Source organism: Heterocephalus glaber, unplaced genomic scaffold (assembly GCF_053883595.1).
Source record: "Heterocephalus glaber isolate CG9 unplaced genomic scaffold, H.glaber_assembly_v1.0 deba00001733, whole genome shotgun sequence".
NCBI classification, from domain to species: Eukaryota; Metazoa; Chordata; class Mammalia; order Rodentia; family Bathyergidae; genus Heterocephalus; species Heterocephalus glaber.
The window spans coordinates 14,472,908-14,496,567 of NW_028258444.1; the positions used below are offsets into that span (position 1 = coordinate 14,472,908).

At 40.7% G+C, this 23,660-nt stretch overlaps 1 protein-coding gene across 2 annotated transcripts in view; it reads left to right on the plus strand.

Moving 5' to 3' along the window:
- The first annotated feature begins 1,944 nt into the window (after positions 1–1,944).
- The window catches only part of Ano6 (anoctamin 6), a 181,697-nt gene continuing 159,981 nt past the window's right edge, over positions 1,945–23,660 (plus strand). Inside the window, exon 1 of one of the 2 annotated variants that reach the window (XM_004863154.4) lies at positions 1,945–2,183. In XM_004863154.4, coding sequence (XP_004863211.1) covers positions 2,111–2,183 — 73 coding nt within the window. In that variant the 5' untranslated portion in view covers positions 1,945–2,110. Of the gene's footprint in view, positions 2,184–15,624; positions 15,918–23,660 lie in introns of those variants that run through there. The other variant, XM_087199956.1, reaches the window with a different exon arrangement.

Genomic DNA, 23,660 nt, shown 5'->3' on the forward strand with positions numbered 1-23,660 from the left:
TGAACAAGAGAAGCTATAGGAAATAAAATGGATTAAAGGAAATAAAAGAATTTACTAATTGTATACTCACAGCTAACCTAAGTAAATACTTTATGTCCTTTCTAGCAACAGTAACATTTAAATAATAAGGCCAGCCATGTCTCTCTGCAAAACTTATCAAGCAAGAAAAATGTAATGTGTTAGTTACTTTTCTCTCCTTGATGAGACAAAGTACTCAACACCCAAAGTTAAAGGGGGAAAGGTTTATTTAGCTTACAATTCACAGAGGTTTCAGTCAACAATCTGCTGGCTCCAAGGCAGAGTGGCATGGGAGCCAGGACTTTCAGAGAAGAGACAGTTCATGGCAGCCAGAAAGTAGCAAAAGCAATAAGAGACCTTAACAGTGTCTTTCTGCTCCTTTTATCCCATCCAGACTACCCAAATTAGGGCAGTGCCAAACCAATCACTTACATGTAGTGGTTTAGTGATCACAGGCCCTTAACCCCTGCATCACACATTCCAGATTCAGCCACCTCTGGCCACATGAGTCTTTGGGGGGGACATCCAGACCCAAACTATAACATGTGATCTCTAAAATCTGAAGAATTTCAAATGACTCACTGAAACGTGTTGCAAAATGAACCAGGAGAATTTTTCTAACTGCAAATTAACATCTAGCAAAGTGTTAAGCCATAAAAACCACAACATTCAGCAAAAGAACTGTGGCAAGGAGTTGATGAGACTTCCAGGGTTTAGAACTGGTAGGAAAAAAACTGATTTTGAAAAAACTGGATTTGGAACTGTGTCTAGAGGGGTTTGTGGACTGACTTAAGAGTACAAGTTCTGGAACAGCTTCCTTGAGTTTGAATCCTAGCTCTGCCCCTTACTCCCTGTGTGATTTTGGGCAAGGTACACAGGCCTGGTGCCTGAGTAAGAGTAGGAATAACTGCTAGGGTTGTTATGAGATTAAATGACTGAATGGAAAACATTTGGAACTGCACACAGCGCAAAGAAAGCACTATGGAAGTGTCTGTTAAGGGAAAATTGTGAAAAGTCCTAACGAACCCAAAACATCTGTGGAGTTCTACTTAGTAGGTTTCACAAACTCAGGGGAGAGAATTCAATGAAGGAAAACAATCTTTCCTTTTTCTTCCTTACTCCTCCACCTCATATCATCAGAGTACTGTACATCAGAGTACAGTACAGAGTACTGTATTTTCTTGCTATATTAAAAACAATTCTTTTTACTGCTGGGTGTGGTGGTGCATGCCCGTAATCCCAGCACTTGGGAGGCTGAGGCAGGAGGATCATCTTGAGTTCGAGGCCAGCTGGGGCTACATAGTGAGTTCAAGGCCAGCCTGAACTACATAGTGAGTCCCAACAAGGCTGGGATTCCTGTTTCTCCTGTTGTTATGGTTTTCCACATTGCTTTAGAAAGGGTGTACAGTTACCTATATCGGCCTCGGGCTTCTTTAGGTCCCACACTGACTTCCATCTTCAAGGCAGGCCGCACAGCGATGGTGACCATCTGACCACTCCCTGTGCGCGTTCCGGCGGGCAGGATAGGGGGCGCTTCTCATGCCTGGCCAACAGCACTTTGGGCGGAAATCCTGCCTTTTGTGCACAAGTCTCTATGTCCTCTTACCTGTCCCTGGAGAAGACACTTTCTCCCACTTTGCAGTCAAGACTAATTAGCCCTTTGCCTTTCTGCTGTGAGTTGCAGCAGCTGTTTTTCACTCTCTTCATAAAAGAAAAAAAAAGCAAACTCCCATTTGTGTCCATATCTGACTTTAGAACAAAAAGCTGTGGGGCCACGTACGGGCCTCGCATCCCTGCCGTCCCGGCCGTGTCTCCTCCGGGTGCATCCGGGAGCAGGACGCGAACCTGAAGACGCCGGCGCGCTCCCGCCCGCCTCCCAGCGCCTGCGAAGCTGGGAAGTTCATCCTCCCGCAGGGCCGCCCGCGCACTGGGCATGCTCAGAGGCCGCCCGACGCAGGGCTTCCCCGAGCGCCACTGACACGCGCCGCACTCCCAGTCAGGGCGTCCGCCCCGGCTCCCCGAGAACTGTTCCTTTCCGGGACCCCAGAGTCCCCAACTTCCCGCCAAGTTCGGAGCCACCTTGGGGGGAAACATGCAAATGATGACCAGGAACGTTCTGCTAGACCTGGAAGAGGAGGAGGACGACGAGGAGGATGGGGATATCGGTGAGCGTGGGGGTCTCCGCGGGAGCCCTAGCAGACGCGGGGAGAAGTTCGGGCTCTGTGCGATCGGCCGGGGCTGTGGCCGAGCCCCTGTCCGCCCGCCAGCCCGCTGGGGCAGCGGAGCCCGTGGGGCGCCCAGGCAGAGCCCCGGGAGAAGGGGACGCAGCCCCAGGAAAGTCTCGGCGGACGGGGGACGCGACCGGGCGCGGAAGTCTGGGCTCAGAAGCAACTTTTGGGTCATTTCCTGCGCCTCCAACCAGGCTGGGGTTCCGCAGAGCTGGGGTGCAGCGGCGAGCCTGTGGGCGGGGTTCGGGGAGCTGGCCTGGATTTGGAGCAGGCTGGGACCCACCTGAATCCCATCTAAAGTGAAAGCGAAGGGGCTGCTCGAAAGGAGGGCTCGGGCCGGGCGGGGCGGCCCGGGAAGTGATTTGTGGCTGCTGGGCGCGGGCCGGGGATCCTCCCTCTGCGGAGCGCGCCGGAGAAGGGATCCTGCTCGACCGCAGAGGCCCTGGAGCTCGGGGAGCAAGCCCAGGTGGCTCCATTTCTCCTTAGGAGTGGGTGGACTGAACGAGGGAGAGCTGTTAAGCGAAAGAGCAAACAAAAGAAGGGAGAGGGCGTGCGGAAGGGGAAAGGAATGGGAAGAGCAGGGAGAAAATCAGATCCCTAAAGAGATCACTGTCAGGGAATGATAATATACTGGTCTCTCCGGAAGACTGATTAAATTACCACGCGGTCTGTTCTGGCGACTCGGGCCCAATCTCATGATGCCAAATCAGTTTTAAAACAGACAGTTCCATCTCCCATCCTAAAGCCATATTCTTCTCTAATAACTTTAAGAGTAACTTAATTTTAGGAATTGGGTGTAATTTCTCTTCCTTTCACATTTTTGGCCCTGATCACTTAAAAGAATTTGGTAAATTTCTTCTTGTCTAGGGACAGATCGAATAGAGAGGGTTACACTTCGTGGTTTAGCTTTACCTTTCATGCACATGAGAAAAGTTTATTAGGATTTAATCTTTATGAAAGTAGCAGGTAGTATTAGAGAAAACTGAAGCTCACAGGTTGATCTGTTTAGCTGCTCACCTTCAAACCCAGGTTTTTATCTCGCAGGATCTGTGCAGATTAGGGTTTTTCCCACCTGATCACTGTGCTGGACACAGAATGTCTGATGTTAGCATTTAGTAAAATTAGGTAGTAAATGATGATTACATAAAAATTTAAATCATGGGAGCAAAGTTTAAAAGGTTACAGTAAAATTAGCACAAGTAGTTTCTTAGGAAAATGTTTTTGTTATGGTGAGATGTCACTGTCTATATTGAGTATTATAAATAAATGAGGTAAAAGCCCAAATGGAAACTGAATTAACCAAGAGGTTCTAAGTTTTATTTGTTCCACTGTGCCATCAATAGATCTCAGTTTAGAAAGAAAAACTAATCTTGTGTAGTCTTTATCTGCTAAGGCATCATAAAATTCACTACTAGCACTGGGCTGTTTTTAGAGGTAATTCACTCATGTTCTCAATTCAGTGTAGATGTAAGTATCTCTACACCTCGTCTCTCACCCTCCAGAAGCTACTCATATTAATACTTCCTAGTGTGTAAATCGGTTAACTCAACATACTTCATGCCAAGTGGCACATATTTAAATAGATTTAAGCAGTTTTTTGTTGTTTGTTTAAAAATACAAATTTGGTACATGTTGCAATGATTTTTATATCAGAAAAGATTTGACCATGTCGATTGAAAGCTTAAAGTTGTTATAAAATAATAAGCCTTGTCAAAGGCCACTGGAGGTAGGCTGGTAGTGGTGTACAGGCTATTAACAAAGTTATTACAAAATGGTTTCTAAATATGGTAGTGGAGACTGGTGAAATTATAATAATTTTGACCTCTGTCTCCGGTTTTGTAATGTTTAATGCTATTGACTAATATATCTCTCCTAGTACTTGACTTTACTAATAGTTGTGTAGTAGTTTAAACCCCACTCAAATGCTGAAGATTTCTGTGAAATCCTTCCTAAGTATTAACTTTGTAATTTAGAGCAGGAGATATTTTGACAGATTTCTGGATATAACATATGACATTTTCATAAGCAAATTTGCATGAGACAAAAAGTTTTTCCAACTAGATGTACTCCCTGATTGTATCATAGAAATGTTTTATATACTTATATGGAAGTATGCTTTCTCATAGGGAGGTAGGGCCATTAAGTTAAAGCAGTGAGTTCTGCTTACTACTGAAACACTGTTCAGTACTTAAGTGTCATGGTTACTTCCTTATTTGGAATAAGAATCAAAGATGTAAATTTCACACTGGTGTTTTCCTTGTTTGCTTAACTCATGGCCACCAGAAATTATGGCTAAAAAAGATTTGCTTATGAGGTTACCTGTTGGCATAGAGCATTTTTGCAAAAGGCCATTTATTTTTTACATCAGCTTCAAAAACCGACCACAGAAGTGACTGGAAGTCTATGGCTTTAAGTCTATGGCTTTTAAGTCTGTAGTCTTTGTTGCACTGGTAGAGACCACAGGTTATTGTAACCCCTGGAAGGGGGTCATTTGCCACCCTACCTGGTGGCAGAAAGTGTTGTTGGCTGCTTTGTCTCCAGTGCTTTTCCCACCCCCAGTTAATCAGTGATATGATTCAACATCTCTTCCTATTGATGTAAAAAGTGATAGGAGCATCTTTTATGACAGAATGCAGAAATAGATTTAGTATAGTGTTTCATTTTGTTGTTTGCTTTTTCTGTGTTTTAAACTTTGTTGAGGGAAGAAAAGTTGTTCCCAAAAAGGGAGCTGTCAAGAAGTACCCAGGGCATTCAGATGGAAAGTTTTTATCTGGATGGTTGGTTGCTTGTTCTGGGTTCCTAGTTTAGATGGTAGATGGTTAAATGTGTCAGGTTCCCAGTCTGGTTCTGGCAGCTCTCGCTTGTTCTCTGATGCACACCGCTGATGCTCATGTTACTAGGAGGTAGACCGGTGAGGGTGCCTTACCTCTGAGAGATACTGGTCCAGGTGTGCTTCTGCGTTGTTGTCCTTATTGGTTCCTTTCACCATCATGTTTTTAGGTAGACCTGTCTTCCCACACCGGTCCACTCTTTTCCCTCACAATCCACTTCATGTTCAGATACCTGCAAGTCTGGCCTGAACCCCAGTTTTGCTTCATCAGCATTAATTGAGCAATCTTTCTTTGAGGGGTGCAGGATGAGATGCTTCGGTAGATATGGGACCATTAAAAAAATGTGTAAGATGTCTCCCTTATGTCTCCAAATGGCAGCAGACATTTGGAGTAAATCCCTTGGAAGTGTGTACAGAACTGTGGAAGCGGATGGGAGAGAGCTTCACAGGAGAGTTGTTGGGCCAGGTGTTGAAGGGCCAGGGAGGTGCACAAAGGTCAGGAAGTCTGGAGCTCCAAGGAGTTCCCTGTGGTTAGGCACAGAGGCGGATGTCAGGGGTGACACTGTGAAGCTTCCTCTACACTTTATAAGGACTTTGAGTTTCATTCTATATGAGGTTTGGGAGTTCCAAAGCCAGGCATGGTGGTACACGTGTGATCGCAGCACTTGGGAGGCTGAGGCAGGAGGATTGCAGTGAGTTTAAGGCCAGCCTGGGCTCCATAATGAAGTCAAGGCCAGCCTGAACTGTATAGCAAGACCCTGTCTCCAAAAAAAAAAAATTTGGGAGTTCCCTGGAAAGCTGATAGGATCAGATTTGCTTTTGGAAAACTCTCCCCAACATCATATTGTAAAGTGAAGTGGAGAGGGAAAGGGAGGCGTTAGAGTCAGCCTTTCCAGTAGTTGGATTTAAAAATGTCTACAGTGGCCACGGGCAAGCGGAGGAAGGGATCTGACAGCTTTATGAACTAGGTGGCATCTATGAGCATCCGATGCTGGCAAGCAGAGAGGAGCGCTTGAACTGAGCAATTAGAAGGAAAGTGGCAGCAGGAGGGGAGAATTCTTTGTTGTTCCACAAAGTCCTATAATTTTCTCCCTGGCTTTAGCTCAAACCATTCCTTTTGAAGTAATTTCAGCCTCACTTCTCTTTCTCAACAGCTCCTCCTCCCAAGTCTGTCACAAATCTAGGAGGTTAATATTTATCCTTTGCCCCAAAGTGCATCCCAGTGAATTGACACAGTCCTTATTTCTTGGTTCTTTGACATTATTATTCATCCTGTATTTTGTCTTTTGTTATTATCTTTGAGCTTACTATCTCTACAATTGGAGAATACATTTCTTGATAACTAGGTCTAGATCACTTACGTCATCTAGAAATCATGCAAAATGTCCTGAATATTGTAGACATTGCATTGACAAAATTTTTAAAAATTGTGTCTTTTCCTCACCCTCCTCTACAATGTTAGCTCCCTGAAGGCAGATGCTTTGAGTTTTAAGCTGTGTCTGTAAGGGTGCTTGTGTAGGAGCCAAGCAAATAATTGCTGAAGGAATGAATGACTTACTTTTTCAGAACAGTTTGTTTAATGTAATGTTTTGTGGTTTTTATAGTCCTAGTAGAATTCTCTTCTTCAGTGATACGGTTATCTATGTGAAAAATGTTGAGTGTACTTGTGCTATCAGACACTGTTGGATTCTGCACCCCTGACCTATACTGCCTCACTAGTCAGGAAACAGATATGGAGTATTAATTGCTTCAGTCTGTGATTATTGCTGTAATCAGTTGTGTGCTAGGAGAAAGCATGGCACCAAGTGGTACCAAGGAGAAAGCATGTAACCTTGCTTCAAGGAGTCCAGGATGGCTCTGACAGCACTTGTATCTGAGCCAGCCCTGGAAGGTCGAGAAGACAGATGAGGAAATGAGGCTGTGAAGTGTGACATCCAACTTCCTAAAGGCACAATGATTTCCCCAGAAATAAGCCCTGATACTACCCCTGCCTTCCGAGCTGTGACAGGGGACCATACATTAGATATACACTGTCTGTCCACATTATATTCTCTGCCAAAGGAATGAGAGTTAAAAAACAAAAAAGCAAATCAAATTATCCTGAAAGTTTTTCTCTTTTAGCATAGTTGGTCTTGCTCCTTTTTGTAAACCTTTTATTTTCAAGTTGCAAACCCACAGTCATGATTTCTTTTCCGTGTCTAATTTTGAGTCAAATAATTGCTTTCTAAAAGGTTTCCCAATCTCCTCTTAAGCAGCTCATAGTTCCTGGGATGTGTTTGTTTTTTCAGGGAGTCCCAACAGTCATGTACATTGGTTTGCTCTACACTCACTTTTATTTTCTTTTAGAAGTCAAAAAATTTAGATGGAAAGCTCCTGTGGAGCTTTCCATTAGAGACATGATTTTAATTTTGACGTTCATGAGGGGAGATAATAAAGTATTATTAAGAATCCTACCACATAGCCTTAAGTTAAAGGATGGTATTGAACTTTTAAACTGGTATTTGTGACAGGCTATATTAAAATTATTACATTTTAATAAAAGTTTTCACTCTAGTACTTTACGTTTTCTCCCGTTACACTTATCTGTTTGTGTTCTGATGTACAGAGTCTACAAGAAAATATAATCTTGAAGGGAGATGCTCTGTCTTTCTCATCTTTATGTCATGGTAGGATTATCATGCTTTTCATATAGTGGATGCAGAGGAAACATTTATTGTGGGACTGGTAGATTTTCATGGAAGTTTTACATGCTGTATGATTTAAGCTGCCTGATCCTCTTTAGATACAATGCATTCAGGGATGGATCTGTGCAAAAATGGCTATTTTAGAACAAAAAATATTTCCAGTTTCCTGCAACCAAGGAGATGTACTGCTGGACTGATTTGTAAATCTTATAAAAGGAGATTTTTGGGAATTTAGTGTAATAAATGATTTCTGTGTCATTATTACTTTTTATTTATTATCATCATCATTATTATTATTTTGGTACTGGGGATCGAACTCAGGACCTTGCACTTGCCAGACAGGCTTGGCACCACTGAGCTAAATCCCTTGGCCCTTATTATTATTTCTTTTTTTGTAGCGCTAGGCAAACTACCGCTGAAGTATATCCCTACCCCATTGTTATTATTAACATTATTTTTGGTTTTACTTTAGTCTTTTTTTTTTTTTTAGTACCAGGACTAGAATCAGTTAGCATCCATTCCAAGAAGCAGCCAGTTTGAAGAATACAGTACAGGATAAATATGGCAACAATAGAATATTTTGGACATGGACCAAAGAGTAATTCAGATACCATGCAGCCAAAACATATCAGAGGGAATGTTTGTGTAGAAGACAAGTTGAAGGGTTAATAGGCAACTTTTTCTGCCAGTTTATTACTGCCATTGTTACAAATCTGAATACTAATTGACAGATCTTGCTGCAGTTAAGTTATTCAGCAGCCAAAAATACGAGCAAGAAAATATATTCTTTTGTGAAGTCCAGATGTTGCTTTTATATTTAATGCTTTCATTCTAGAACATTGAAACTACCATTTCCAACAGTATTTTAAAATAACAAATACTTGAAATTGGAAACAATAAAGGATATTGGTCTTTAAAATTCTCTTTTCTATAATATTTTAACTTTGGCAGAAGTTTAGCCCTAGGTCAAAGATATGTAAATAAATGTTCTTTTACAATGTACAGTAAGTCTTGTTTATAGAAACTCTACTGTTTACAAAATTGAATTTTTATTATTTCTCCAGACATTCTAGCTAGATGTTCGAAAGATAATCTTTGGCTTTGGCAGACGAAATGATGGCTAAGTTTTTCTTGTGGCGTCATATAGAATCTTAAGTATTTTGTTTTCTAATTTGTGCTGTTTTCATGAAAAATTATTCTAAACAAAAATACTACTTTTTTCCTGTATATAAGTGTTTTGTTTTAAACACTGTATCTTTAAAGTTATTTCTGTAATGATTTGAAATAATTGCATTCACTTTTTCATTTTATTTCCTTCTATTTCTAAACAGGTCCCGAATGTTTCCATTGTAGAACACAAGGTACTTTTTCTGGAAAAAAAACCTCAGGAAACAAAATACCAAAAATCATCATTTTCTAAGTGATACAAATTGTAAAGAAACCAGGTATAAGTTACTGATCTTAGGAGCTGTTTGGGAAGAAAGAAAAGTAGATTTTAACAAGAGCGTCTTGGTTTCTTGGTAAGAAAAGTAATCCCTAAAGAGCCCCACCTGCATGCCACCGTATCTCCCCCACACACAGCCCCAAAAAAAGAAAATGAGAAAGTTGATAAAGGTAATTATCTGCTCTTGGTGTGGAGTGCTAAGAGTGCAAAAGGAAAGTCTCACAGTCTGAGGAGTTGTGTTTGTGGGCAGCCAGCACTTTGTGTTATCCACCTTGAGCCCGTCGCCTGGGGCCAGAGTCCGGGCTTTTGGGAGCCTGTTCAGCCCTGAGTGGTTGCTGGGAGTAGGTGGGGTGGGTGTGTACAGGTGGGAAGGAGGCGCTTTCACTCAGACATGTATGCGTGGCAGTGACAATACCACCATCATCATATAAATCCTTAAAAAGAAAATAGCAGTCTTGGGAACTGATATTCTTGACCTTTTGTGTCAGTATCACGAAGTCCTTTCCCCTAGAATGCGGCTGTTTTCTGTTGCTCTCTATCACTGTGTACATCCTGAAACTGCTTAGCGCCAGGTTGAGGACAGTCCTGACAGGGGCTGTGCTGCAGATGTGTGTAAAGATAAAGGAGCTGAATGATAGCACGTGGGCTCTGCTAAGAGATAGTTAGAGCGTGTATGTGTATGTGTTTCTCCCTGTATTCTCACAGTTCTTCAGACAGGTTGACAGTGTTCTCCAAATTCCAGGAAACATTGCAGAAATAATGTTTTTTGAGAGATCTTATCAAAAGCCCTAGGGGCTGACACATAGTAGGCGCCTCATAATGGCTCATGGATGTAGTCCCTCGAGGCCTGTCCCATTCTCCCGGGTACTGTCTGCCAGTGCCAACCAAAGTGTACGTGCTGTTGTGTATCATCGTGTAATTGTGTGCATAGCAAGCAAGGAAGGAGACATTGAAGTAAATGAGTAGCCTTTATTACAGATTGAGCCTGTAGAATATAACAGACCAAAGGAAAGATGAATGGTGAAATTCTTTTTTTTTTTTTTTTTTTGAGGCAGGGTCTCGCTCTATAGCTCAGGCTGGCTTTGACCTCACTATGCAGCCCAGGTTGGCCTCGAACTCACTGAAATCATTCTGCCTCAGCCTCCTGAGTGCTAGGATTATAGGCGTGTACCACCATGCCTGGCTTAATGGTGAAATTCTCAGTGGTGAGATTCTGCATGATTCCACTGTGACAGAGTGGAAGAATCGGGGTTCACTGTTCAATGACAGCAGGGCAGTCAGGCCGTGCGCCAGAGGCTGGCTGGTTGGCCTGATATTTAAAACCTGTTTAGCTCTCATTCTTTCCACTTGTCTCCACCTTCCTACTTCTCTACCACGTGTATGAAGACACTGTCAGTTTCAGCTCTGTCTTAATTGTCTTCTGGAATTGGAGCTGGTCTGAGTCTCTGAGGACCTTCTCAGTCATTCTTTTATCTCTGCACCATCCCCGAGGGCGGAGGGGATGCCTGGAGAATCCATGTAGCTCAGATCTGGAGGGGAGGAGGTGTGAGCAGGACACCTGCTAGAGGATGTGCACCCTCTTCACCCCTGGAACCTCCTTGTGAAGTGTAGGTATTAGAGATCAAGCAAAGGTGATCTTTTCTCCAGGTGTGGATTTGATGAAAACCGGAGTTATGTTACAGGTGTTTATTGCAGTGATTAAAAGAATGACTGTTCCCCATGTCGAAAGATGACTCTTGCCATCTGTTACAGACATAGATAGCCTCACCTTTATTTGGCCAAGGGTGTGTACTGTGTCCTGTGACACGTGGGTGTCTGTGGTGAGGACAAAGTGGACCACGATGCTGCCAAGTGGTCTTTTCCTTTATTCCGTGCAGTTCCTTGTCTCGTTCTTCAGTTGATCACTGTTCTCCTAAGGGTCCTTTGTCCCAATTCTGTCCAGATGTTCTTATCAGATGGACCGGCCTGGTTCCGCATAGAGCTGCAGACCCATCACTGTTCAGATGCAGTCGCTCACAGGTTGCATGACTTTGCTGGTTAACCTGGCTGTTCTCGCCTCTGAATAGAGCGAATGTGAGAATCTGTTTCCTAGTGGGGTTGTAGTAGAGGAATGCCATGCAAAACTCCTATTCTCCATAATCATGATGTGATTCATATTGTGTGTACCTGTTTTTACTTCTGTCTTAGCCCAGACTCATTTTTATCCCCCTTTCTCTCAAAGCTGTACCTTCTACTTCTGCAGGTCATTGTCACTTTTTGTCTTCATTTCATACTGTGCCTCACCTATAGAAGGTCATCATTAAATGTTTGGAGAGCACAAAGCACAGAGCATTTGGGTGAGAGAGTGATTGCAGACAAACTCTTAGGTGTGATGGGAGAAATGGGCCTTTGGATAGTGATCACACCTCAGGCATGTTCCTATAACTTTGGAGCCTTGGCTTCCATCTCAGAAAAATGTAGTAGGAATAATGATATATAGGAGGCAATATGTTACAGGATTATAAAGTTTTTTAATATATACAATATATGAGGGATGCTTCTGTCCCATAGTTGATGACTCAATAATAGAGTGCAAGTGACAGGGGTAATTTAAATCGAATACAATTTTCTAGTAGGTGCATTTCATAATAGAATTGTATCACTTTGAATATATAATTTTAGTAAGGTAGCAGAATATAGTCAAAAGTTTTTAATGGACTATTGGGGACACTTTGACAGCCTTTTTACTAAAGAAATTGTGTAGTAAAAAGATCATTTCTTTCACAAATTTAGGATTTCAAATTATCTTGTATTAAGGTCTAAGTAACAGTATTCTTGATATTGATCGTATGAAGTTTTAATACAGACATACAGTTTTTACTTATTCTAATAGTGTATTAATTTAAAAGGCAAAATTCCAGCATGTTTAGTTTTCCCATGAGACTAAAATTTTCTGTTCTTTGAGTATTGTGCAAAAGTTGGAGGTTAAATAAAACCTGTGGATATGATACAGGGTAAAATGGTAAAACTGAAGACAAGAACACATAAAGCAGTTATTACCCTCACTGAATTGTTTTGAATCTAATGACATAAAAATGAAATGCTCTCTACCTAATTTGCAAAACAGGTATTTGCAATAATGCCTCTCGCTTTGTATATTGGAAAGGTGTGGGGGCCTTCTGTGTATGTCCACTTGCTACAGCTTAGACACTGACTGGCCTTTCAGTAACATCAGGCCTGAGAAAAGTTCAGACATTCCATTCCATTTGAGTGAGTGAGCAAGAGCAGAGAAGGAGGAGAAAGGCTATTTTCATTCCCAAATAAAGTAGTGTTTAAGATATTTGCTTTATATTTAAGCTTCTCATGGAGGTGACTTTCTCAGTGAAAGCCAAAATTCCATCTTTTAGTTACAGTACTTAGAATTGCAATTCTTGTTGTCTACTGGACTTCCACCTCTGTGCTGTTTTGGTGATTGCTGGGCTATCTCATGCTTGCTGCCTCCATTTAGTCAGTATTTAGTCCACACTGCGTATGATTCTCCAATGGGCTCCTTGGAGCCTGCAAATCACAGAGGAGATGTGAACATTTCCAAACGAGCCTTTCCTTGCTCTGAGGGTAAGCAAACATGACAAACAGCTTTTTAGCAATAGGATAATCATGGTTTTCCTGAGAGTTACAGTTGCCTAAACTGTGGCCAGTGGTTTGTTTGATACCTCAAGATACTTATTTGGAAGAGTTCAGTCACAATTTTGACTTATTTGGCTGGAAAAAAAAAGCAAAACACAAACCTTCTACAAGCTGACTATGGATTGCTAGCACTGAATAGCTTTCATAAATCATACCCACTGCTTTTTAAAAAAATCACTTGCACTGCCAGGAGGGGTGGCACACACCTGTAATCCCAGCACTTGGGAGGCAGAGGCAGGAGGATCTCTGTGAGTTCAAGGCCAGCCTGGGCTGCATAGTGAGTTCAAGGCCAGCTTGAACTACATAGTGAGTCCCTGTTTCAAAAAACCAAGGGAAAAAAGTCCCTTGTATAAAGATTTTAGCTCAGAGCATTGGTGTACTGTATTGTTATATCTGTCTGTCTGTCTGTCTATGCATATATGAAATTATGCAAGGGGATTTATGTAGGCTTGCAGGGTCAGAGGCAGGAGAGGCTATGGTGACTGTGCACTGGAGAGCCAGAGGATTGAGCAGCTGTTCAGTGTCCTAGATGCTGTAAGGTGCAGAAGAAGAGGGATCAAGGATGCAGCACCAGTCCGAGACTGAAGGCCTGGAAGGTCTCTAGAAGGTTGCTGTGTAAGTCCTCTTTGAAAGGCTGAAGAAACTGGAGTCACACGTCCACAGGTGATGGCAGTAGCAAAAGATATACCTGCGCAAGCAGAATGGAGCTTTTTTTTTTAAAGGAGCGCAGCCTTATTTCTTCCTTCTTCCCCTTTCATTCTGTCTGGGCTGCAAGCCTGTTGCGTGTTGCCACTCTCAGTCACGGTAGGTCTTCCCTCATTAGTTTGCTGATGTACGTATCATTGATCTCTGGAAACCCACCAAAGACACACCCAGAGGTACACTTCACTGATCTTCTAGACATCTCTTAATCTAGTCAAGTTGACAATCACGATTAAGAGTTATATAAAGTAAAAATGAAAGTGGACACAGAATTCTGTTCATTTATCTCGTTTCTATTCAGTGCCTTTTGTATGCTAGGCATTGTGCTAGGCACTAGGAATTGAACAACAAATATGACAGAAATGGCTCGTGCCCTCAAAGAATAGGCAGGCTGGCAGAGAAGACAAACATTTCAACAGAATACTAGCAAATTATGTTTAAAGATTGTGAAAACAGAGACTGAACCAGGACAATAGAGCCAAGAGCAGAATTCTCAGAGCTGTTGGAAGGCACGGGCCCTCACTGGGAATGGCTGACAAGGGCAGCTGTTATTTTCATAATTCTAAAAATAACACGGTCTTAGATTATCATCTCTTTAAAAAGCATCACTGTGAGAGGGCTCAAGATGTGCATTAGGTGAATGTGTAAAGCATCACATATGCTTCAGGCTCATGATCCATTTGTACTGGGGGAATTCACCACGTGAAGACTGTTTATATTGAGCTCCATGCTGTTAATGCACCTTTAAGTAGTGCTGTTGCTTGTGGTCCCAGGCCCCTTTGTTTCTTAGTAGATTGGCTATGGTACTAGCATTGGGTTGGAAAACAACAAAACTTGTCCTTTAAGTTCCCTCCTTCTTCATGTAGTAGTCCAGTTTTGTCTCTCTCAAGTGAAAGGAGAGGGTGCTGGGAGTTTTGATCTGAGCAATTCTGTGTAGTTTCTAAGTTAACAAAGGAGGAGAAAGAGATGGAGCAGGTACAGCTGTTCCCTGCACTGTCTTTTCCTCTCCAGACCTCCAAGAGTCAGCAAGCTGGGAGCTTGATTCCTAGTCCCTTGCCCTTGCTAAGGGGTGTGACTCACTCCTGTCTGGAGGAAAAGTGACTGACTTTGTTTGAGAGTCACAACCAAGCTGAGGGGTGAGGGTTGGTGGGGGCGTGGGGTGGGGGAGGTGTGAATGAATTCCTGTCACCTTATTGGTGACTCCAACATGCTCTTCTCAAGGTAGTATTTCCCCTTGAGAAATCCTAATTCCAGAAAGTTCCTTTGTAGAATTCCTTCCCCATGACTGGCCAAGGCACCCTGGTAATAGAGTGATATGGAAGATCCAAATCAAAGTTTGTTTTCTGTTCACAGAGCATAAGGGAATGGATGCAAATTCTGATTTCATTTGCTATACACAAATCTTATTTTTCTGTTAGGATGTTTTCACACATGACTGACATCTATCAGGAAATATGACTATGTAATTCAATTTGTTTTTCTATCTATTGCATATTATTCCTTCCAAACTCAGAACCTTTTCTTTATAAATGCCATTAAGGTCAATTGTAAGAGATGCTGCCATTCTCTTTTACTGTGCTTTTGTCTGAACCCTCTATTCGTAATGTTTATTTAGTCCAGTTTATTTAGTTCAGTTTTGTTAACATGTTAAAAGTCTGTTTTATATCCAGTAAAATGCACTGTTAACTGTTGAGTTTGGTAAGTTAGGACAGATATATAGCTAAAACAAGGCAAACAGCATTTTCAACAACCTTGTTCCCCTTCGGGCCAACTTCTCTTCCCTCAGTCCAGGGGAGCACTTTGATAACTTTAACTGTAAACTGATCTTGCCCTCTCTTAAACGTCATATAAATGGAATTATGAAGCCTGAAGTCTCCTGGCTTTCTTTCACTTAGCAGTGTATTTTTGGAGGTCCATCTATACATGTTATGGGTATCAGGAATAGTTAAGTATATTTGAACCGTAGGGATATCTGGAAAGTGTATTTTGAATTAAATCTTAAAGTATTACATTTTTTGGTAAGGTAGCAGATTAAAAACACTTAACATTTTATTTCTGTTTTTAAAGTCAAGTGTTTTTTTTGGTCTGTTATTTTTGCAATCTCTTTATCAGTTCACACAATGCCTTTTGTATAACAGGAAATTAACAAATGTTTTAAGTTGGAAAGGAATGTGTGAGGAAAATGAACTCATGTCTTATTCTGGAAGAATTCAGGTTTTAATTGTTTTGCCGAGATGGAGACACCAAAGTACTTGTTTATTCTGATATTTTTGCACTGGCTCGTTTATTGTGGAGAATGACCCTGGAGGGAGGCTGCTGCAGGCCCTTTGGCAGAAGGACATCAGGTATAATCATTTTATTTTTTTCAAAAGGTCAGCTCTTATTGATGTTTTTCTGGTAAAAATATTTTAAACAGCTATTATTAGCCTCATTTGGTAACAGAATATGTCTGAGGCAAGAAAAATAAGAATGATCTATGCAAAATGAAGGAGCTATTCAGCTTCGGCCTTAGATACTAGATTCCAAAATATTTGTCCAAGTGCATTTGTTTCCATTTGCCTGAGAAGTTACTGACCCTGATGTTGGTTTCTCTTAAAGATGACTCATGATTTCTTGAGTCGGCTTTCCGTATTAGTCATCCTTGCTGCCTGGACTAACTCTGCCTGGATCTATCTAGTGTCACTGACAGCCCCCACACCAAGCCTGGGCTCTGGTTCCTACTTCCTAGTGCAGAGTCACGCCCTGTCTCTGGAACTCCTTCCAACAACAGGCCGGGAGGAGTAAAGAATTCAGCATTTACTCTCAGTTCAGTATTAACCTTGTGTTTCAGTACTGGTAGTTTGTCTTACCCTTTCTCCCCTCCACTTGAGGATGCCAGTCTCTTTGGTTTTCCTTGCTGTTGTTAATGTTTCTTAATTACCTCCTTGCCTGGAAATAAAGTCCTAATCCACGGCTGTGCTTCCCGCCTCCTCCTTGTGGTAGACTCTGACAGTGACCTCCTGTCTGTGTCTGTAGATGAATGATGTGAGCTGTACTTCTGTTCCGTTTTGTAGCTGTTGTACTGGTGGCCTCAAGTCCTGGGCTCTAAATTGTGCCCACAGGGTCATATTTATTTTCCCTACTTCCTTAGTCATAATGCTGGCTCCTGCAAGTGAGGTAGTGAGTAAGAGTGGGCTGCAGCTTCTGGCTAGAAGAGATGGGAGGCTCAACTTTGGCCTGGGACTTTAAAGAAGATCCAGTGTTTAGTGGAGTGTGGGAAAACTACCTCCTGGGCATGGTGGGAATCTAGGCCTGACAGTAAACACTTAACTGGGCCAGGCTGAATATGTTGGGAAGGGAAAGAAGGTCTCCAGCAAGGTGAGAGGGAGCTTATCTGCTTTCAGAGAGGAAATTAGCTCTATGTGATGAGTGCTCAGGCAAAATGCTTTGCATATAGTGGACATCCTCCCTTATGCTTCATCTCTAGATCATTTGTAATACCAAATGCAATGTAACTACTATGTAAATAGTTATTCTTTTGCATTGTTTAGCGAATAATGACAAGAAAAACAGTCTGTTCAGTACAGATGCAGCTTTTTCCCCCCACTTTTTCTTTTTTTAATCTAAGGTTGATTGAATCTGTGGATGCAGAATCTAGAGATACAGAGGGCTGACTTTGTGTCAACCGACGTTTTAGGATTATGTGGAAAACCTGTCATCTGCAGTTTCTGCTGTATACCATGTTAGTTTGTTACTTTGTTCACAAGTAATGAAAGATGATTTGGAGAATAAAATAATTGTGATTATAATTGCTTTGTAGCTTTTAGAAGTCTAAATGAATTTATTATACATAGGAGTCATAATGGCCGTGTTTTCTGAACTTGTAAAGCTCCGTTGCATGGTCTCGTCCAACCATGGCATCGTGGAATAAAGCATCCACTTTTTCTACATAGATTGTATTAGTTACTTAATATGTGAGGCAGTGATTGAATTCACCTGATTTTTGGTCTTACTAGAGATGTTTATAAATATATCTTTTAGTTTTATTAGTGGAAGAGATTCAGACTTCATAGTCACAGATTGTCTTCTCATTTATATCGTTATCTCCTGGAACTGTGCAATATGGAGAAAATAACTTAAATCGAAGCCATTTTCTGATGGAAACAGTCTGTAAAGGGAAATTATACTAGCAGTCATTTGCCCTGTGCTTTATATAATTAAAATACTTCATGTATTCAGATATAAATGATATATACAGGTTTCCTAATAACTTAAAAATGATTGGACAGGGAATTATAGTGATAATATCAAATCATATTTGACTTTTGATGACAGAATAGTAAAAGATTCTATTCATGTTCTTATGTTCATGACTGGTGCTTTATTTTATTTTTATTTTCTTTATTTTTGTTTTGTTTTGTTTTGTTTGGTACCGGAGATCGAGCTCGGGTCCTTGCACTTGTGCAGCAGGTGGCGAATCCACTGAGCTAAATCCCTGGTCCATGGTGCTTTGTTTTTATTGGAGTCTATAGAAGATGAATGGAAGCCTTCACAGCTTGGAACTCAGGCATCCTTTTTAAAGGAAAGTATCTCCTAGGATCTTAGCAGAGATTCATGGAAGTTTCAGGGAGAATGGGTAACCTTTTTGAAATACTGATCAGGAAGATGTTGGTTCTTACATTTCTGTTTTTTTATTACCCCAGCACAGATATTACATAGGAGTTGTTAACTTGGGATCTGTGGATTTACTTGGGTAGGTTTCAAGAAGGGACATTCTCGAATCTCCTAAATAAGAGATTCGTATGATGTATGAGATGTATGAGAAATGTGTTTATTTGCGTTCATGCTGGTCCCTAGTGAATGGAACCATAGCTTTTATTGGATTCTGGGGTCCTTGACCCAAAACTGACTCTGCAGTTCTTTAAAACTGAGAAAAGTGTACTGTAGATCTTGTGAGTTAAGCTCTGTCAACTACACAGTGCTACAAGTGAAATTGTTAACCAACTCTGCTGTTTTTTGGAACTAGAAATTTCAGTTTTCCTCTGCTGTCATTATCCTCTCCCACACTCTCCGTTCATAAGGTCTGCTGCCTTTAAAATCTGAACTGCAGGGGATTCCTTTAGGTAGTTGAGTTAGAGGGAGACAGGAGGAGTGGAGAATGTTGTTTCTTTCATTTTTTGACTTTAGCTTTCTGTTTTACTTAAGAATCTTTGGTCATAGGGGATGGAAAGACCAAATCAAATGGCCTGAGCAATTACAGAAGTTGTGAGTGCAGTTTCTAAAGGGAGAGATAGTTCTACCTCAGAGCCAGCCTCGCAGTCCGTGTTCATGGAAGGGACTCCAGTAGCTCCCACTTTCCCCTAGGAGAAGATCAGCTATGCTAGTTTTCCCAGTTGTTATCCCCTTCACCACATCATCTGCAGCAAGCAAGAGTTGTGGAGTTTTTCTCTAGAAATTCCAGCAAATGGTGCTGATGAGATTATTTGCCCTGTTCCAAGACTACCTCTGTGGAAAGGAGTTATCTAGTATGTTGGGTGTGTTGGTCGCCAGCCCTTGCTAGTATTGGGGTTACTTATACTATATAAGTGAAAATGAGGGATGTGTATATTTCTTTTGAATTTTCGCATTATTTCTTAAGTACTACGTTTACATGAAATCACTTGCCAGTTCAGCATGCTGAAATGTAACTTTAAATATGATAGTTTATATTTCTTAATATAAAAACTGGAGGCATAAGATATTTTCTGTTGATTTGTCTTACAAAAACAAAAAGTTAAAACTCATTTTTGACCCTCAATAAAGTCCTTCTTTCCTCCTTGAATTGGTGGTAGTGTGGGCTCTCTTATAAAAAATAAATTTACTTGTCCTAACGTACTTTTTTGTTGTTTTACTGGCATATGTTTTTCAAATTTCTGTCCAGTATAAAGCAGTAGAAAAGGCTCATTAAAAGGTTTTTTCTGACATTAGAATGCCTGAATTAGAATCACGACTTTTACTTCTTGATTATACAACTTTAAGTTGTGGGATCTTCCTGAGGCCCCCTGCCCCCATTGTAAAGATAAAATGAAATGATGTACTTAAATGACTTGGTACAGAGCCTGGTGCCAGTTGCTGTTCATATTAGCCAAATGATACAAATCTTATGATTTCAAATAAAATTGTTGTAATATGTAAAACAACTCAATTACAGGCATTCATGAACAGGCCCATGGCTAATTACTGTTCCTATAGAATGAATCTGTTAATTATAATTTTGATAGATTCTCTTGGGTAGGATTCCGGAAGTTAGATTGACATTTTAGTCAGAAAAACCAAGATTATTAAGTTCGCCGAGATAGCATATGGTACATTAATGTTACTAATAAGCATTCCTTGTGTTACTGAATTAGGTTCTGAAAATACCAAGAGGGAAGTTAGCTTTAAGCACTGAATTTCTAAGTCTCTCTGAGTGTAAGTACACAGTACGTCTTTAATTGATTTTATTCCTCTGGTGAGCTAATTCAGTTTATACTAGGGCTTACTTTTCATAATATTATAATAATAATGAATAAAAATGAATATATTCTTTTACTTGCTATGATAAATAGGACCAATCAGAATCATTCATCAACATTTTTTGGAGTCAAGGAATAAAGACTGAAACCCAGTGAAAGTTTATTTTGTGGTTTTTGGTTTTCTTGCACTTCCCAGTGTAATCCTTTTTGAGTTCCTCAGAATTTTTTTAACCTCGGTCAATAGAGTGCTATATTTGAGAATTCCCGTCAAAATAAACCTTAATAAACTGTGAAGAGAGTAGTGGCTCTGAACATGTTGGATTTTGAGAGAGAAAGCTGGCCGGTAGCCTTCAGTAATGCAGATGACCAGATGTGGCAAGGGATATAGACAGAATCCTGTTGGATTTATTAGGGTGTTTGTTCTTATAATCAATCTAATGGTTATAGATTGTTAAACACTTAATGAAGTCCAAATATAGACTCTTTCCCTGAGAATGTTTAAAAATAAATAAGGCAGTAATTGGTTTGATTGTTTTATTATGGCTATACTTCAAAAAAGGGTAAACCACACGACTTCACATGGGCCTATTACCCTACTTCGTAATGAAATCCATCAATCCGTGAGAAAAGTGTCTTCTTTATGCCCAGTAATGTTAAAAACTAAGAAAGTATGTAAAAAGAGCAATGTACATCAAATTCCAGACATAATTATGTTTCCTGTATATTAACACATTTAATAGCCATAATAATGCTGTTAAGTAGGTGCTGTTATAATACCCATTTTATGGATGATGAAATCCAGACTCGGAAAAGTTAAGTAATTTACCTAAAGTCCCTTAGCAAGTAAATGGTTGGCTCTGTTATGGCTTAGATCTACAATGTCCCCTCAGATTCTCATGTGTGGAAGGTGATCGGATCATGGGGGTGGATTCATTCATTGATGAGTTCAGTAGTTGAGTGTGTTGTTAGGAGGCGGGGTCTGATTGGAGGTGTGTTAATGGGGGCACAATCTGGAAGGGTATATTCTTGTCTCAAGCACCCCCCTTCTCTCTCAGCTTCCTGACTGCCATGGGTTGAGCACCTTTTCCTCTGCTGTGCCCGTTTGTCATCCTGTTCCTGCCTTGGAGCCAGCTGACGGTGGACTGGAAGCATGAATCAAAATAAACCTTTCTTCTAAGTTGTGGATGTTTGGTATTTTGTCATAGTGACAGGAAAGTAACTAAGGCAGACTCCATCATTAAGGTGGTTCCTGCTCAGATACTCTGGCATTTTAGTCTGTTTGTGCCCATAACAAAATGGGTGATTTTACAAAAAGGAAATTTTTGTTCTCACCATGCTTGGGGCTAGGAAGGTAAATTTAGGATTCTAGCTCGGTCAGTTTCTGGTGAGGGCTCTCAGTCATCTTGCTTGCAGGTGGCTACTCCTATCTCTTATAAGATCTTTAATCCTGTTATGAGAACTTCATCCTCATGACCACATCTAATCCTAATTACCTCCTAAAGGTCCCAACCAAATCCCATCAGACTAGGATTAGGGCCTCAAGATATAAATTTGGGAGGAGACACAATTTAATTCATAGCATCTAGTTGTGGATACAACCATAAAACAAATAAAAATGATATTAATTTTTGATTAGCTAATATATTGAGGCTTTTTTACTTCTTAGTTTATATCATCCCATTTCCATTAATTCTGTTCTATTCATTTGAAAACCCTGCTATTACCTCTCTAGGTAGAAGACCAGTTGGATATAACAGTGTGTTAATAGAAGGAAAAACTGAGAACAAATACTGTTTTATGTCTTGCTCTTGAATTTATCACTTATTTTTCTTGGTACCAGGGATCGATTTCAGGACCTTGCACTTGCCAGGCAGGCATGGTGCCACTGAGCTACATCCCTGGCCCTAAAAATTTGATAAATACTGCTATAAAGTTACTTTTTTTGCATGTAGAATTGTGGTATCTTGTTTAGCTATCACACCTCACAACCAGGCACTTGTGTCTCACAAGGGCGTCCATTTAATAGATGAGGAAACCAAAGTGCAAAGTTATCCTGTACTTCATCGTTACACTCGCCTGCTTCTTAGTGAAGAAACCTGCCAAGTCGTATAACTGAAATTTCTTCTTTATTTATAGGGAGTATAGATGTGGTAGTAAAGAAAATCTGCAAAAATGAAAAGTAAACTCTTTAGAGAAACAAAAACAGAAATGTGGAGTTAAGTGACCTTGAAAGACTATAGAGAAAGACGGTGGAACAGTAATTTTCAAGTCACAGGGTTGTGCCACTGCATGGAGTTGTGAGTCTCCATTGATCAAATGTCACTCCAATTCAGGGATGTCTGAGCCAGGCCCATTTGGCCAGTGTTAAGCCACAAGTAAGGCTGCCACTTATAATATTTTTCTTCCTCAGGGCAAATGGGATGCAGAAATGCAAGCTGTAATCCCGAATCAGGATTGTATTCCAGGGGTTGAGCGTGTCACTCAGACTTTCTAGCTCTCAAGGTGTCTAAAAATCATCATTGTTATCTACCAGAGGCACCAGTGAGTTGAGATGATAGAGTAGATGTTAAACTTCTTTGAAAGTTTGGAATTGCAAGCTGTGTAGATTTCCTCAGCTATTGTAACGTCCAGGATCTGGAATGTAAATACAATAACTTAGTTTAAACTGAAATTGCTGTTTCCATATCAAAGAAGAGGAATCCCAACATGCATGATTAATAACTACTATCTAAGAAATAGTGTGTTACACAGGGCATTTAGCTCATTGTATTATGTTTATGAAATATTCATAAATACTTTTTGAGCTGTAATTACCATCTCATTTTGAATAATTCTTCTGAGATATTTATTCCTTTGGATTACAGTGTGCCTTTTGAAGTTTGGTTTATTAAGTACTCTGAAAATTTATGGAGGTTTTCAGATTCACAAGTCCCTTCTCAGTGTAATAAAACTCTTGATTTTGAACATGGCGTCATGCATTTGAAAATCAGTGTGTCCCACTGAGGACTAAGGAAGTCATTGTAAGATGTTAAGATGTAATATGTAAATGTAAGATGTTCCCATTTTAAGGCATTTTAGCATAGGATTTGGAGGAGTTAGTTTTAATAATAGAAAAAGAGACTGTCCATCAGATAAGAAACTTGATTTTTCAAAAATCTTGATAATATTTTCATGTATATCTAGAGAATTCCTTTTGGATGAAAATGTTAAAGACGCTTCATTCTCTGGATCATTCAGCCAGGCCTGTGACCCCTCATCATGTACAACTCACTAGTCGCCTGCCAGGCCAATATATTATTGTCACTGTCTAGCATGGATTCTTTGCTGCATATATGATAGAAATCAGACATTGGGTAGGTCTTAAGCTGCTTGCAAGCTGTTACTAGTTAGCTGAGCATTCTTGCTAAATCTGTATAGAAATTAGGAATTGGTGAAGTGTAACTCTTAAGTGTTAACAGTTCTGAGCACTGAATGCCAGTGGCTCTCAGCTCTCTTACTGTTTGTGTCCCTCCTTGCTGCTTAGAACCAGAAGCTACCAGTAAGCCTTGGAAACTTACAGCCACTGGAGACGGAGGCTGCCATCCATTCTCCATTATTCTCCACTGTTCTCTGCTG